The 16504-nt window shown below is 42.5% G+C and overlaps 1 protein-coding gene across 6 annotated transcripts in view; it reads right to left on the bottom strand.

Moving 5' to 3' along the window:
• Positions 1-16188, bottom strand: part of abca4a (ATP-binding cassette, sub-family A (ABC1), member 4a) — a 36597-nt gene extending 20409 nt beyond the window's left edge. For 5 of the 6 annotated variants that reach the window (XR_004575099.1, XM_034289449.1, XM_029116421.2 and 2 more), the window contains exons 1-12: positions 15859-16188; positions 14648-14727; positions 14099-14192; positions 13753-13894; positions 13195-13334; positions 12132-12259; positions 11487-11684; positions 9315-9404; positions 6959-7220; positions 6623-6762; positions 4351-4467; positions 930-1127 (exon numbers count right to left, since the gene is read on the bottom strand). Coding sequence is in view for 5 of the 6 variants with exons in the window: in XM_034289449.1 (XP_034145340.1) it covers positions 930-1127; positions 4351-4467; positions 6623-6762; positions 6959-7220; positions 9315-9404; positions 11487-11684; positions 12132-12259; positions 13195-13334; positions 13753-13894; positions 14099-14192; positions 14648-14713 (1575 nt within the window). In the remaining variant the exon portion in view is untranslated. Of the gene's footprint in view, positions 1-929; positions 1128-4350; positions 4468-6622; positions 6763-6958; positions 7221-9314; positions 9405-11486; positions 11685-12131; positions 12260-13194; positions 13335-13752; positions 13895-14098; positions 14193-14647; positions 14728-14973; positions 15032-15858 lie in introns of those variants that run through there. The other variant, XM_029116419.2, reaches the window with a different exon arrangement.
• Between the last annotated feature and the right edge of the window lie 316 nt (positions 16189-16504).

Genomic DNA, 16504 nt, shown 5'->3' with positions numbered 1-16504 from the left:
GCACACGCACACAAAGTAATTTGCTTGCAAAGCATGGCTCCAAGCTAATGGCCTACATTGACAAAACTGTGTAAAACACTCTTTAATCAGCCTCTGCCATTCCAGAGCTGTACCGGCCCATCGAATTCCGTAGTAGACCACGCTCACTGAGTTGAAAAGGAGGGTGGTCAGACTGACAGCTGTACCTAATCAGGCTCAATCGGGCCAGTCCACACTGTCACACTGAAGTGCTGTAAGCCTCACGGGAGACAAAGACTGGGAGATAATGTGATCTACTCAGAGAAGACCAGGTTGCCCCCTTCCACCCCATCCTACCACCCGTGGGGTGCGAGGCCTCACCCATGAACTCTTATTAGTACGGAGGGGGTGAGGGGTGACCTGAACGATTTGGCCAACTCAGATGGAGGACCCGCTGAGAGAGTCTGAAGGGAGAAAACCGGGTGGGTTTTCACCACCCACTACATCAGTGGGGTAGAAAAGAGCTGACAGCTCTGTGTTGTTCTTCCTAAAACACTTCTGAGCAATTTTACATGTCTTTAGTAGGGAACAAATTAGAAGGCCATACATTGATGTTATGCTGATATCACATGAAGTGGATATTTACGGGGAGTTGTTTGGAACTGATAAAGCAGATGTGAGAATTCTGTTCTTAATGTAGATTCACGGAAAGCAAAAAAAAAAAAAAAAGCATTGGCTAATTTCTAATTTGGCAAGTAATATCCCAGTCCAGCCCAGTAATGACCTAGTCCAGTCCAGTAATATCACAGTCTAAAGGAGTAATATCACAGTCCAGCCCAGTAATGACCTAGTCCAGTCCAGTAATATCACAGTCTAAAGGAGTAATATCACAGTCCAGCCCAGTAATGACCTAGTCCAGTCCAGTAATGTCTCAATCCAGAGAAGTAATATTCCAGTCTAGCCCAGCTCACCTCTCCATATCGGTTCATCATGCGGATGACTTGGTCTGTGAGGTTGAAGACATTCCTCCAATCAAAGTTGGCCATGTCATTTTCCCTGTGTTCTATTGGCCTGTTGTCCAGGAAATTCAGAATGTGTTTAGAGGAGAACTCTGTGTCCTGAAGGCTTCTGTCAATATAGTCTCTCACAGTGGGATTCCTTATGGTGTCCTGGGAGGGGAAGAGAGAGATAACACAGGGCAGCTATTGAGTTAAGATAACAACTTGACTTTAGAGGAAAACCCAGATGCCTTCCGACAGCGTGAGACCAAAGACGTTTTGGAAAGGTATGGAGGAGGAAATAATATTGGACAAAACAGACACCATATTTCATACTGGGGCTTTTGAGACAAGCTCAATTCCCCACAGTTTTAATATTAACATCTCATATGATAAAGCCACAGGAGTATTTTTTTCAAACCCAAACCCAGTTGAATTATTTTAAGATAACATTTAGTATATATACATATACACTCACCTAAAGGATTATTAGGAACACCATACTAATACTGTGTTTGACCCCCTTTCGCCTTGAGAACTGCCTTAATTCTACGTGGCATTGATTCAACAAGGTGCTGAAAGCATTCTTTAGAAATGTTGGCCCATATTGATAGGATAGCATCTTGCAGTTGATGGAGATTTGTGGGATGCACATCCAGGGCACGAAGCTCCCGTTCCACCACATCCCAAAGATGCTCTATTGGGTTGAGATCTGGTGACTGTGGGGGCCATTTCAGTACAGTGAACTCATTGTCATGTTAAAGAAACCAGTTTGAAATGATTAGAGCTTTGTGACATGGTGCATTATCCTGCTGGAAGTAGCCATCAGAGGATGGGTACATGGTGGTCATAAAGGGATGGACATGGTCAGAAACAATGCTCAGGTAGGCCGTGGTAATTTAAACTATGCCCAATTGGCACTAAGGGGCCTAAAGTGTGCCAAGAAAACATCCCCCACATCATTACACCACCACCACCAGCCTGCACAATGGTAACAAGGAAATGATGGATCCATGTTCTCATTCTGTTTACGCCAAATTCTGACTCTACCATCTGATTGTCTCAACAGAAATCGAGACTCATCAGACCAGGCAACATATTTCCAGTCTTCAACTGTCCAATTTTGGTGAGCTCGTGCAAATTGTAGCCTCTTTTTCATATTTGTAGTGGAGATGAGTGGTACCCGGTGGGGTCTTCTGCTGTTGTAGCCCATCCGCCTCAAGGTTGTGCGTGTTGTGGCTTCACAAATGCTTTGCTGCATTCCTCGGTTGTAACAAGTGGTTATTTCAGTCAAAGTTGCTCTTCTATCAGCTTGAATCAGTCGGCCCATTTTCCTCTGACCTCTAGCATCAACAAGGCATTTTCGCCTACAGGACTGCTGCATACTGGATGTTTTTCCCTCTGCACACCATTCTTTGTAAACCCTAGAAATGGTTGTGCGTGAAAATCCCAGTAACTGAGCAGATTGTAAAATACTCAGACCGGCCTGTCTGGCACCAACAACCATGCCATGCTCAAAATTGCTTAAATCACCTTTCTTTCCCATTCTGACATTCAGTTTGGAGTTCAGGAGATTGTCTTGACCAGGACCACACCCCTAAATGCATTGAAGCAACTGCCATGTGATTGGTTGATTAGATAATTGCATCAATGAGAAATTGAACAGGTGTTCCTAATAATCCTTTAGGTGAGTGTATATCTCATTGTATGTACAGTGGATATAAAAAGTCAATAAAATGCCAGGTTCCTGTGATGTAAAAGCATAAATCATGTTAGAATTTTTTTCCACCTTTAATGTGACCTATAATTTGAACAATTCAATTGAAAAACAAACTGAAAATAAAAAATAAAAAACTTACAATTACCTGGTTGCATAAGTGGGCACACCTACTTATAACTGCGGATGTGGCTGTGTTCAGAATTAATCAATCACATTCAAACGCATTTTCTTAGTTGCATCATAGAGCAAAAGCTTCCAAAGCATCAGAGGTATCTCATTGTCGAAATATATCAGTCAGGAGAAGGGTACAAAATAATTTCCAAAGCATTAGATATACCATGGAACACAGTGAAGACAGTCATCATCAAGTGGAGAAAATATGGCACAACAGAGACATTACCAAGAACTGGACGTCCCTTGAAAATTGATGAAAAGACAAGATGAAAACTGGTCAGGGATACTTGCAAGAGGCCTACAGCAACATTAAAGGAACTGCAGGAATATCTGAGAAGTACTAGCTGTGTGCTACATGTGACAATAATCTCCCAAATTCTTCATATAAATGGGCTATGGGGTAGGGTGGCAAGACAGAAGCCTTTTCTTACAAAGAAAAACATCTAAGCCCGGCCGAAGTTAGCAAAAACAAACATGAAGTCCCCCAAAAGCATGTGGAAAAATATGTTAAGGTCTGATGAAACCTAGGTTGAATGTTTTGGCCATAATTCTAAAAGGTATGTTTGGCGCAAAAACAATACTGCACATCACCCAAAGAACACCATACCCACAGTGAAGCATGGTGGTGGCAGCATCATGCTTTGGGGCTGTTTTTCTTCAGCTGGAACTTAGTCAGGGGGGAGGGAATTATGAACTGTTCCAAATACCAGGCAATTTTGGCACAAAACCTTCAGGCATCCGTTAGAAAGCTGAAGATGGAGAGGAAGTATAACTTTCAGTACGACAATGACCAAAAGCACACATCCAAATCCACAAAAGAATGGGTTCACCAGAAGAAGATTAACGTTTTGTGATGGCCCAGCCAGAGGCCAGACCTGAATCCAATTGAACATCTGTGGGGTGATCTGAAGAGGGCTGTGCACAAGAGATATCCTCGCAATCTGACAGATTTGGAGCGCTTTTGCAAAGAAGAGTGGGCAAATATTGCCACGTCAAGATGTGCCATGCTAATAGACTCCTACCCAAAAAGACGGAGTGTTGTAATAAAATCAAGTATTAGTTTAAGGGTGTGCACACTTATGCAACCAGATTATAATTATTATTAAAAAAAAAATCTCAGAGATTTTAGTTTGTTTTTCAATTGAATTGTTCAAGTTATAGATCACATTAAAGGTGGAAAAAGTACTGACATGATTTATCTTTGTCTCATTCTTTTACATCACAAGAACCAGGGGTGTGTAGACTTTTTATATCCACTGTATATACACCCACTATTTTTGATACAAATGTTGCATTTGTAAACTTTGAAATGCCTCTCCTGTTAACTGTTACCCATTCAGCTTTCCTCTTAAGTCATCAATGAGAGGCTGACATAAGATGCTCTGCTAGAAAAATCTCTTTACCTCTAATTTCCGTAAGCCTTCCCTTCAGTGGCATATTGTCGGTCTTTAGGGGGTGTAATGGGACTGTGGCAGCCATGCTGACTATATCCTTCCTTACCCTGATCATGTTCATCTGAACGCTGTCCTGGAAGAAGTCCCAGACCTGAGGGCTCACCTCTTCCCAGGCTCGACCCATCGTTCTCAGCCTCTCCAGCTCCTCAAATGTGGTGTTTGCCTGCAGGAAACACACATGCAAATCACAGACATGCCACACACACGCACACAACCCACACATACCGCACACACAAACACACACACATTTAAGCACATACATTAGGAAACACATATGAGGACACATACATCCACAGACACTTGAACATTCAAACACATGCACACACACAGACGCGCGCACACACGTGCACACACACACACATAAACAAAAATACACACAAACATACCATTCATGACAGTCCCTGTGAAAATAAACATAGAGACATAGCCTATCATTTATTATCATGCTATACATTGTTTAAGACGCGAACAAAGGCAGGCTATTACATTCAAATTAATACGGTTTAAAAAGCAGGGAAAAGCAAGCCACTGTTTGACACCTTCCTCTTGTATGTGTCAGATCTCTGGTGACAAAGGAACAATGAGACTAAAGAGACAATGGAGCCGTTGGTGACAATTGACTGAATGCATTCAGCTTGCCTACTGAATCTCCCTGTTCCCACAAGATTCCACAGGCAGAATGCTCTACAGTCACACAGCAGGCAAACCAAGATAAACAGACTTGGGTTGTCTTAAACGGCAGCCTACGTCCTTTCTAGGGCCCTATTTATTCACTATAAAGGGTTAGGGTACCCTTTAGGACATAGACAAGTTGAAACCAGAGTAGTTTCTGCCCCGAAACCGGGGGCAATAAAGGGATCAGCCTCAGTGTCTGCAGGACCTGGGGAAGAGGGGGTGTCTAGCACTCGTTAACAAGGACATAGGCACTGCGAGAGCAGACCCGACTCTACTACTCTCCCCTCTAATCAGTCTTTCCAGGGTGTTTCACCGTCCATAGTGTTACAAAGAAAGAGACCAGTGAAAGCTACAATAGGACCATGCACAGTTGATCAGAGCAGTAAGGTCATGTTCACCGGTAATAAGATGCATTATTTTCACACATATGGATGACTTTTCACACGCTTTCACTTGGCAGTAAATAGAGTTTTTAATGCCCATAATGAGCTACGGTATTACAGTATCATTTCTGTATGTATTGGAATGAGGGAAATTAGATATCCTACTAGAAACTACATATTTTACCATTTATTTTATAGAGGTTTAATAATCATGTAAAATTCCCTATACATTTCTGGTCCTCTCACATAACCTGTGCACCCCAAGTTTTGGAAACAATCTTCCAAATAGCATTTCACTAGTTAAGTTTTCAGTGGTTCTGAGACCTGAGATAAGGGATAAAATGTGAGAGAGGTATGTCATCCCAGCTCCTAAATTATCATCCCAGTTTCCTTAAATTGCCGTGCGTCCGACAGGGCTAAGAGCATGGAAACAAACAGGTCAGTTCAAAGAGCAGTACATCATGTCTGGAGATGGGAGGGAGAGTGGAGGCCTTATTTTGGTATGGGCGGCAGAATGGAACAACACTTTGTTCCTTTTAGAATCCAGACTGAGGTAAGTGAAAGCCAGAGGGCGGTAAAGGTTGGGAGCGAAATAATGTGTGTCTCTCTTTGTGTGCGTATGTGTGTGTGTGTGTGTGCGTGTATACTTGTGTTTACATGCCTGTGTAGGTGTGCGTGTGACCCTCACAGAGTAAGCCAGCGCTTACGTAAGAAGAAGAATGGAACACAAGGGAACATAATGTGTCACAGTGACTGTGTGCAGTGAAACAGGTGTTTGCGCCCATTCTGACACACCTGGCCATGACTGTTGGGGCCCATCTTACAGATATGTTTATACATCAACAGTATACAGACCAGTAAACACTGATTTGAAGATTTCTAAATGCTGGTTTCAAAATACTGCCTCTATTTACAAGGAGTAGTACCGTTAAACATATATGTCAACATCGATCAGGCCTTAGCGGAGCTGGCAGAAACCGGAAGCAGCGGGTTTTCAGAAAGAAGCCAAAGGTGAAGCCTGGTTACAGACAGGTCCACTCATTTATTCTATGCAGGCTGTTTTGTTAAATAATCCACTGGACAATTTGCCATCTGCTTTCATGTTTAAACGGTTCTCTGTTCCGTTGATATCAATAGCCAGCGACCGTCAGATCAATAGAAAAATGAGGTATGAGGAAACATGTCAAAGGCTGATGTGGATCAGCCCTCATCGACAGTGTTCCTTAACGTCCAACCGTACAGCCTGAGGGGCTCTCTCACATTTCGGATGATCTGTCTGACGGCTGGAGAATCTGGTGCGTAGAGGATCTTCCCCATCAGCATGGGTTTGACCAACCTCCACGTGGTCCTGGTGATGAGGTCGGACTCCAGGTCCTTCATCATGTCATTGCAGAACAGAGCTGGGGGAGAAGACAATGGATGGGAATCTTGGGGCAGGCAACAATCTCTTATTTGATGTCACTATATAAAATGACATTCAAAACACTAGCGATGCCCTATTGACTTATAGTGACTTATCTGACTGGAAAGATGTTGAGTAGTAGCACTTAACTCCACGTTTGTTTATTTGTGAATTGTTTCTGTGTAAGTACTCACTGGTGGTGTGGTCGTGAGTGTAATTCCCCTGTCCTCCGCGGGTGCTGTCATTGATCCCCATGAAGGCCTTGTAGTTGTTGTCCTCGTACCAGTTCAGGGAAGCCACCTGAGAGAAGCCCTCCTGCGTGTAGCCACATACCAGGCTGGACACAACTGCTATCAGCTGGCTCAAAGATGGTGGAGATGACCCTGGAGGACCCGGAGAGTGGAACAGGGGAGAAATCACCTCCACCAGAGCTTTGAAGCTGTTCGTCTTTGACAACTGCGGGGATGAACAGAGAGAGAGAAAATGAGAGAAAGAGACATATATAGATTGAGGGAGAGAGAGAGGGAGAGAGGGAGAGGGAGTACGAACTGATCTTGGATGGGCTTTGAACAAATGAACCTTTGAACCTTTGCGCCTATAAAATTCAAATCAAAAAAGGTTTGCCTTAAAAAAGGTTTGGAGATGGAATAATGTTCTGCATGTTTATATGTAATTATTTATGGCTCCAAATTTATATTAACTGATTCCTAACAACTATACTACTATGTACTAGCATAGTAACACTTATGTAACTATGACTAGAAGTATAATAGACCATATTAACTCAAACACAACTAAAATCCACATCTTATTAATAAGCCACACCACCAACTATTCTGCAACAGCTGAAATAACCCCATTCAATATACTTCTATATTTCTTACATTTCAGTCATGTAGCAGACCCTCTCTTAATGAGTGACTTTCAGTTTGTTATATGCATGTGCATGAGGTCTTGATGGCCGTTTAGAAGCTTTCGTTCAATATAAAAAAGATTCACATTGATCTGAAAAATCTGTTACTAGAATCAGAATAATTTTATTGAATATGTTGACATATTTCCATAGATACAATAGATACATTTGAACAGAATTTGCCTGAAAGGTACAAATAGGAAGACACCTTCCATTGGTATTTTTGTTCTGGCAAACAGTTCACTGTGAATCCCGTGGCAGAATTTCCACTTAGCTGGCCAGTCTGGCTACTGTGCATCTACTGAATATAGACATAATGGGACCTGAAATAAATGGAATTTGGAAAATGATTAACTGGCGCCACGTCTTCTGTCTCTTCAGTCACACGGACGACAGACAAGAATCCAGCCTACCCCACCAACAGGATGTCACCTCTTCAGTATGTCCCTCCCTCCTCACTCTCCTCCCCCAGCCCTGCAATCACCACTTCCCCTGAGGCAGAGAGGAAGAAGCAAAGCGAGAGGTTTGCCTCTCGCTCAAATCTGTCCCGAATAAGCCTGATGTATTTCTAAGAGCTTAAACATTGGCGATATGATCGTGGCCACAAATGTTGGCAACCTTACACTTTCTTCAAATAATTCACATTATCTCTACAAATAACTTGAAATTGATCAGAATATTTGGTCTACATAATTTTTCATTTTACTGTAAATATCACAGGACCTTTGTTTTTGATTCAGAAACGAATATACCCTTTCAAATCAGAAAATAAACAGAAATGGCACTGACAAAATAATTGACACCCTAGACTCTAAATAACATTCGCTTCTCATAGCCATTGAGAGGCTTCCTCCAGCCCTATAGACATTTTGGCCCAGTCTTTTTTTGGCAAACTGCTGTGATTGTCTGTATGGAAGAAACATGAAGATGGATTGCATTACCAAACATCTTTAATTTGGCCTCCAAAGTGCATTGTAATTTGCAAAAGAAAAGATGAATGAGCCAATTAACTTTAATTGTAATTGTCTGTTTTCAAAATAGGTTATCAAACTGTGTGTAAATCCTCAGGAGAATGATTTTGGTGTGATCATTGCTTTTTCAAATAGTTATTTACTTGTATGACCATGTAGGCAAAACACTGTTGACAGTGTTAATGTTAATACTTTTTGCCGGCCCGCCATCCCGGGCCAGTGACTGATACTGTAAGACAGGCATCTCTGCATTTAATACAGATCTCTGTCTGAGGACTTTCTGACTCCACATGAACCTTTGCCTTGCTTGCACTGAAACCCTAAACTGTGGCTGTCTTGAGAAGGCACTCTGAACCCCTATGTAGTTCACTGCTTTTGACCAGGGCCTATGGTGCCCCCTCAGGGTTAGGGTGTGATGGGACATTAAAGGGTTATTGGGTCCGGTGTTGGCCTTCCTCATACGCACACATGCTTTCCCTGCTGTCAGTGTTTGCGTAAAGACCGGCGCAGAGAGGAAGCAGGGGTTTCCTGAGGGATAAAAATATGTGCCGGGTGAACTTTGGGATGGATTGGAATGAATGGGGGTGGACAGTTCTTCTGAAGGTAGTAGGCGAAACTCTGGGTTGTTCTAGGGAGATGATGGAGTGTGTGTGTGTGTGTACCTACCTCTCGCCACTTTTCAGAAGCAGCGGAAAGGACTCTAGACCAGAAGTGTAGGTCTATTCCACTGGAATGGTTATCCAAGACCTGGGGAAGCTGGGAGGAAGAAAAAGCAAAGTGCAGACATGGACATAAATAAAACGATACAATGATACTGAACACAATATGAAATCAGTTTGCTAAATATAGCATATACTTGAATGCAGGTTATCATATTGCAGTCAAATTGTGAATAACTGACAAATATATTTGGTAAACTGCATGATTCTTTTCTGCATCCAAATAATCAGCCACCAAATCACAAACACAGTAACCACTGCCACTGCCTGTTAGCTATTTACAAAAGCAGCAGCCTCTCCCTCTGGGCTCCATACAGAACATGTTGTTTAGTCCAGGAGGATATGAGCACTCCATACCCTGTTTACAAGCTAAGTAATTGAATATCTTAATACATTATTTTGCTTCTCGTATTCTTTTCCAATACTGTATGTTTGAGTCTGAATAAGCCTAACTCCTCCTGAATGCTTGTCCCTAGCAAGATCAATGATTTAGCCCGCTGGGTTTTAACACTGTGCAGAAGAAACAAGAATAAGGTATATGGTGTATGAATAGCCAAAATAAGACTTGACTAATGATTGTTAATGATTTATAAGCACTTTAAAACAAGTGAAAAATGTCCTTTAAAAATGCTTTCGTGATAATTATAATGTGCTCCCAGAAACATTTACAAATGTAATGTAACCACTTCCCCACATGTGAGGACAGCATCTGCTAACAAGAGTGTTGCCATCATCATCTGTATCCTCAGCTACAGTGTCTCCAGTAACGGTTTCTTCCAAGGTTTCGGCTAAGAACACTTCCAACTACAGTACTGTAGCTCACAACACAATGGGCTAGAGGGCAGGAAACGGTGCACAGCAGTGACACACAAAACAATATAACACATCCTTCCTCTGACATTCCTCACTATCTCCTGAGATCTACTGGGCGGGTTTCAAGGAGGTGGGACGTGTGTTTCTGTGTGTGTGTGTGTGTGTGTGTGTGTGTGCGCGTGCAGTCCTGCTGGTATTTCTGGTTCTGTGTTGGCCTCATGCCTTCTGCATGGTTGCTCTGGCCAGACAAGATCAACTATTTGATTTAACTTGGTGAATTATTCAGAAAGACATTTTCTTTGGCTTTTGGGTATTTTTGAGTAAATCCTGATAAGAGTGTGTTTTAATTGAATTGAATTAATTCAACAAACTAAATCAAACATAAAAGTTTAACTTTCTCTATGAATCAAACAAAATGAATGTTTGGTTGTTTATCTTAGTTTATAGTACACTTCTCTGGACCTTAGCTATTCAGTCTTCAGGTAATTACAGAGAAGAAGCTCAGACCAGGAGGCGTGACATCCATAATCTCATTAAGGAAACAGGCCATGTCTAGTACTCTTCTTAAACTAGGACTTGATATGTCTGTGGGTGTTCAACTTCCCATGGCTTCTTTGGTCTCAACCATACTGGCAATGAAGACTGTTAATGGGTGGTTGGTCTATTTTATAAGTGAGGCATTCCCACAGTATTGCAATGTTGTATTCATTCCATCCCACAAATTTGATTTGTTTTAATACAAGGTAGTGTATTATTTTTCCAGTTAATTTCTCTCAGCAGTGATTCGTTACTTTATAAAAAAATGTAATGGTTTCTAAGCAGGACATCAATAGAGGAAATGTGTGCCAATTACTAAACACACACTGAAGGCATTGTTTCAATTCCATGGTGGCTTATGCCAACTATTCCCAACTTGCTCCTGGCCACACCAGCTTCTGTCAGCTCATGCTGGGGGTGTAGGCAGATGGAACAGTCAATAGTAGGGCCCAATCTTTATAGGTGAGTTAATACATTTGACAGAGTCCCAAATGTGACAAATAGAAGTGTACTTTGAAAGGAATCCCAAATGTCACTTAAAGATTGTGTGGATATAAGATGAAGGCATGCACAGTGAGTTAGAACATTTTGACAGATAAGGGAATCAAGGCCAAACTGAAACCCAAAATGAAATGAACTGGAAATAGAATTCTCCACCAAGTTTGATCAAAGTCCAACATTTCAAGGCAAAATTGCAAGGCTCTTACTATATAATGCACAGAAGGGTGGTCAAACCAAGACGGCACAAGAGACATTGAGAATGACTGACCAGACGGAAGAGTTTGAAGAAGTCCACATTAGCGTAGAGTCTTTCCTCTATGTCCTGGAGTGTCTGCGCTGAGAGGGAACACAAAGCGCTGAGCACCCCATACAGACCCCTGCGGCTGGGCAAGATAATGAAGTGCTCTAGCAGGGTCTGACTGCAGGCGATGTCCTTCAGGTGGAGATCAGGAACGCCAAACGCAAACTGGAACGAGGAGGGAAGAGGCCACAGACACAGCGTTTAGTTAGTACCATTTCATTTAGGATTCTGCATTGTCATTTGTGCACGTTTTCTAAGCAGAGGTGGACCCCTGTGCCCTTTTAATGCACGACTGGTGTTGTTGCTAACTGAGGGAATAATAAGATCCCATGGGGAAAAAACTAAGCCCACAGCACTGTTTACTGTAATGACATCCGAATCCCAATACAACGCCACATTCATACAGGGATCATGTCCTAAGATGTCAGGACTGCCAACTTACAGTGTGACTATTACTCCGGCCGAACACATCCTTAGGTACCAATTAAATGGGAAACTGAGTGTATGTAATGGCTGTATAAGTGGGAACAGAACACACCCAAACATATATGCACGCCATGAACACAGACACAAACACACAAAGACAGGAGGTCCATTAAGTCCTGGTCTCACCTGCTCGGGCCTGATCTTGGCACTGACTAGCTCATTGACCACAGTGACTGATAGAGGAACATCCCTAAGGAGAAAGGATGTCAGGGTCTCATCATCTTTCAGAATGTCTTCTACCTTCAGCCCTCGACCTGTAGACAGAATGTGAGAGAGATAAAGAGACAGAAAAAAAAGAGATGGAGATGAAGTGAAAGAGACAGACAGAGACCAAGACAGAGACCATGTCAGTTAGTATGAGAGAGAGAGAGAGAGAGAGAGAGAGAAGGGGGTAGTACCCTGGAGTTTATAATCACAGCAAAAAAAATTGTGCAATCACTCTGGGTCTTCACTTCATATTGAGAGTAAGTAGTGGGGAACACCACTAGCAATTTTGAAAGGAGGTTGTGCGGTTTCTTCTTGTTACTAGCTGCTGACAGCCCCTCACATGCTCCAAGATGGAAGCTTTGGCATTTGAGATCAGACGTGGAATCATAGGGAGACAGAATTGTCTGTATTTCACGTTGAGCTGCAGAATTTTGAAATAAGCGTATAACCGTTGGAATCATTGTCCCTAGTGTGTGGTGTAGACAGGCCTTCTAGAATTAATCCCTAACGGGAATGCAGTCCAGTTAAAAAGATCCGTTATTAGGAGGAGCGCTTGGAATGGTCATACCAGAATGAGAATATATAAGCAATCATGAGTATGGGAATGTTAGCCTTGGGGAACAGGAAGATATTTATGTGTTCGGCTGGGAAGGGAAACAGGCAAAATGCTTTCTTGCTAAATAAACAGAGCTGCTGTGGTGGTGATAGTAAGCTGCTTAGGATTCCAGTTCCCACTACGAGGAAGTGCCTTAAAAGCCCAGCTAAGAGATGTAATCCTTCCACACTGCAGTCCCTATGCACATGATACAGAGCAGACGGACTGGGGGGATGTGTTGGGTTCGTATGTTTCTTCCGGTGAGGGCAGGGGACATGGCTGCAAGCGTTTGCATCCGAGTTCCCAAATACATTTGAACCCAGATCTTCACTGGGTCCGTACTTAGGTTCGGGTTGACAGTTTCATGTGGACGGGGGTTCTTCTGACCTGTGACCTGCTCTGGGCTGGTCCGCAGCGTGTCCATAAAGGTGCTCATGGTCAACATCTCCCTCCAGAGCTGACCCAGTTGCAGGAACTCAGGGTCACTAAACAGATGCTTCTGCGCATCAACATACAACCGAGCCAGTCTGTATTGAAAGCAGAACACAGGACCGGTTAAACACACCCAGAGGAACACAACCTTTAAATACAAATAGACATACACAGATAAACGTCACATCCAAGAACCAATGTAGACATTGAAGCAACACATTCACCTTGCAACAATAATCATTAAACTAGGTAGGTGTGAGAGTGGTCTTGCATGGTTTCCATGGTAACGTGTAATCATTAAAGAACCCTATCCATTCATTGGGTAGTACATTAACATGAAAATAGTACTTCTCCACCCTCTCTTGTCTGGCCCTCCACCGCTAACAGATCTAGCCTCGTTCCAGATCTGTTTGTGCTGTTCTTACCGTCTTTGAGGTCTTATGAACAATCATCTAGCTTGAACACAAAAACTGATCTCAGACCAGGCTGTCACAGCCCTGCTGTTTGGCTCACATGGAGTTGTTGTAGTTGGAGACAGTTCCCGAGCCCTCGCCCTTGGTGGTGTACTGGAAACATGGGTTGTTGGCATTGCAGAAGATACCCTGTATCCATGGAAGGATGCCAGATGAGGGCATGGCCTTGTTGGGAAAGTGACCTGCACAGGTGGAAAAGACATACAGTACTGGTCAACGGCATGGACCAGAAGAAATCAGCACTAGTCATGAAACTGACTAGGTAACTAGCAGAAGATGAAACGCTTAATAGAGAATATTTCCTACTGTAGAGCTGAAAGTTTGTATTATATCCGTACATTTAACAGTTTTGCATTAATTATTCTATCTGAAGAATATATTCTTACACTCATGTTGGCGATATAATGGATTAGCCCGCCTCAGCCACACTAATCCCATAAACAGAACCACTGGCCACATGATCTCCATGAAGAACCGGATCTGGAGGTAAAACAGCAAACAATGCAATCTGACCTTTGGAATGCAATGAATTTGGACCACGTTAAGATAACAGTATCACTATTAGTAAAGAAACAGAAGTGAGCCGTTGTTGTAAAGCGAGTAAACACAAATGAAGAAATCCCACGGTGGATGGCTTGCAAAGCACATGGCATTTCTTGACTTCCATCTTTGGGACTGTGTAAGTGTCTGTGTGCCATAGGCCACGCCTCAACAGTCCAGCTATGCTGTTGGCACAGTGTGAGACGTGACCACGTGTGACCGAGCTTTCCCGGTGATCTAAACACGGCAGACCAGACAAGCTAAGCAGGACAGCCTTGTATAACAACCCCATCATCCCCCATCATCCCCCATCATCCAACAGCTAGACATTTTCCTTATGCGACATCCTGATTTTACTGACTTCGGCTAAATTCACCGGATTGTCCTTGCTTTACCTTCTGTCTCTTGCGTATGATCCAGTTCTTCCAAAGCAGCAGTCGAACCTGACTGATCGTACCCATGGTCTTCTTCACCGCTGTGGGTAATGGCCATGACATGGAAGCAACAAACACACGACCCTCACACAACCACATCACAAGCATTTGTTGTAAAACAATATTCAAACCGTCACACAGTAACCTCACAAACACAACCACTTCACAACACAACCCACTTAAAATCTACGACGAAATAGTGGAAAACATATACTCATCTTCAAATCCTTAGTAAACTATGCATTTCCCCCAAAAATATCATAGATCTGTTTTTATGAGCCACATACCAGGACGTGATCCAGATGCTGTGCTCGTGTGCTCTGAGATGCATGCTAGGCTACTGGTGATTTCAATGTTTTGATACAGATTTAAGTAGGCAAATGAATCACATGGTAGGAGACCGTGGGCTGGATAAAGCCCCTTTCTAGGTCATGCCAATCAATATACAACAATGGGAGCATCGTGGAACACATCGGCTGATCTGTTGATGTAATATGTGATATTATAATATGAATTCAACCCAACAGGCACTATTCCGGGTGACTGGTCGCATTATGGATTACTCATAATAATAGATTCAGACTTGAACCTATAATAGATCAAATGAAGTATGCGTTTCTGCTATACTCTGCTGTACACGATCGCCAGTCAGATATTTTAAATACACATATTGTACAAAGCCTAGAGTAACACACATGCATGATGATTTTCAGATCATCACCAAGAGCACTGTTGGTTAGGCTACATGAACCTGACATTGCTGCCAATAGTGCTGCTGCTAGGGTCAGCAACTCTGTGAGGATTTATTGAACATTAACTCCATCTCTATGGCAACCCTGTGGCACAGAAGAAGACTAGAAATCCATCACTGAAAACTGTTGTTACTGCTAGTAATACTCTTAATTCCATTTATCGATAGGCTGGTCTAAGAATAGTTACATTGCTACCACTTTTAATGACAGGGAACATTTGTCAGGCCAAATCCTCAAATCCAACTATTTGCTTTTAGAAACAATGTTTACATGCACTGATGACAACTGGACTCAACGTATTATTCAACGGTGTAGCTTACAACCATTCCAAAGACTGTTCTAGCTGACATAGTTATTACACATTCATAAACACACCAGTTATAACTATAGGATACCTCAAAAACATGAAAGACTACTTACCTCAGATGAAGAATATAACTGTGGAATAGCATCTAGGGAGTGTAAAGAAACCCAGAACATGTGGTATATGCCCCATATCCCGGGCTAACAGCTAACCACACTGTTCCTTTGGTTCCTACAGACGAATAGTTAATCGGGTTGGTTTAATCTTCTTTCTCAATACTTCAGAGCCTGCTAACACCACTCATCCATTTGCACAAAGACCTGACAACTTCACCATATAACCATAGAGAAAGAGAGGGACAATTGTATTGAAGGTTATGAAAAGAAATAGCGTCTGTGGTAACTCTAGCTCCCAAAATGGTGATGGACTAACTGGTAACCATTCAGTAGAGCTTTCAAGTTGTGTTTGCGTCACCTGTAGATGGGGTCAATAGTGAGTAAGACTAAGGGGTCATGTCCACAAATCTCTGTGGCGATAGGCAACAGGAATTAAGCCTATTTAGAAAGAGATCTAGCTACCTCAGTTTATATGGTAGCTTTAATCCTAATTTAATTTCCCAAATAATGTGATATGACTCATTGATTTGTATTCATAAGGGCAACTATATACCAGCCTACTGTATATCCTACAGCATGACAAACAGCACAGGGCCAATAACAGGACCAGTAATCCTTTTGTGATTGTCTAAATGACTAGTAATAC

The sequence above is a fragment of the Esox lucius genome, chromosome 21, assembly GCF_011004845.1.
Source record: "Esox lucius isolate fEsoLuc1 chromosome 21, fEsoLuc1.pri, whole genome shotgun sequence".
In the NCBI taxonomy this organism is placed as follows: Eukaryota; Metazoa; Chordata; class Actinopteri; order Esociformes; family Esocidae; genus Esox; species Esox lucius.
This window is presented reverse-complemented; position numbering and strand designations above follow the sequence as displayed.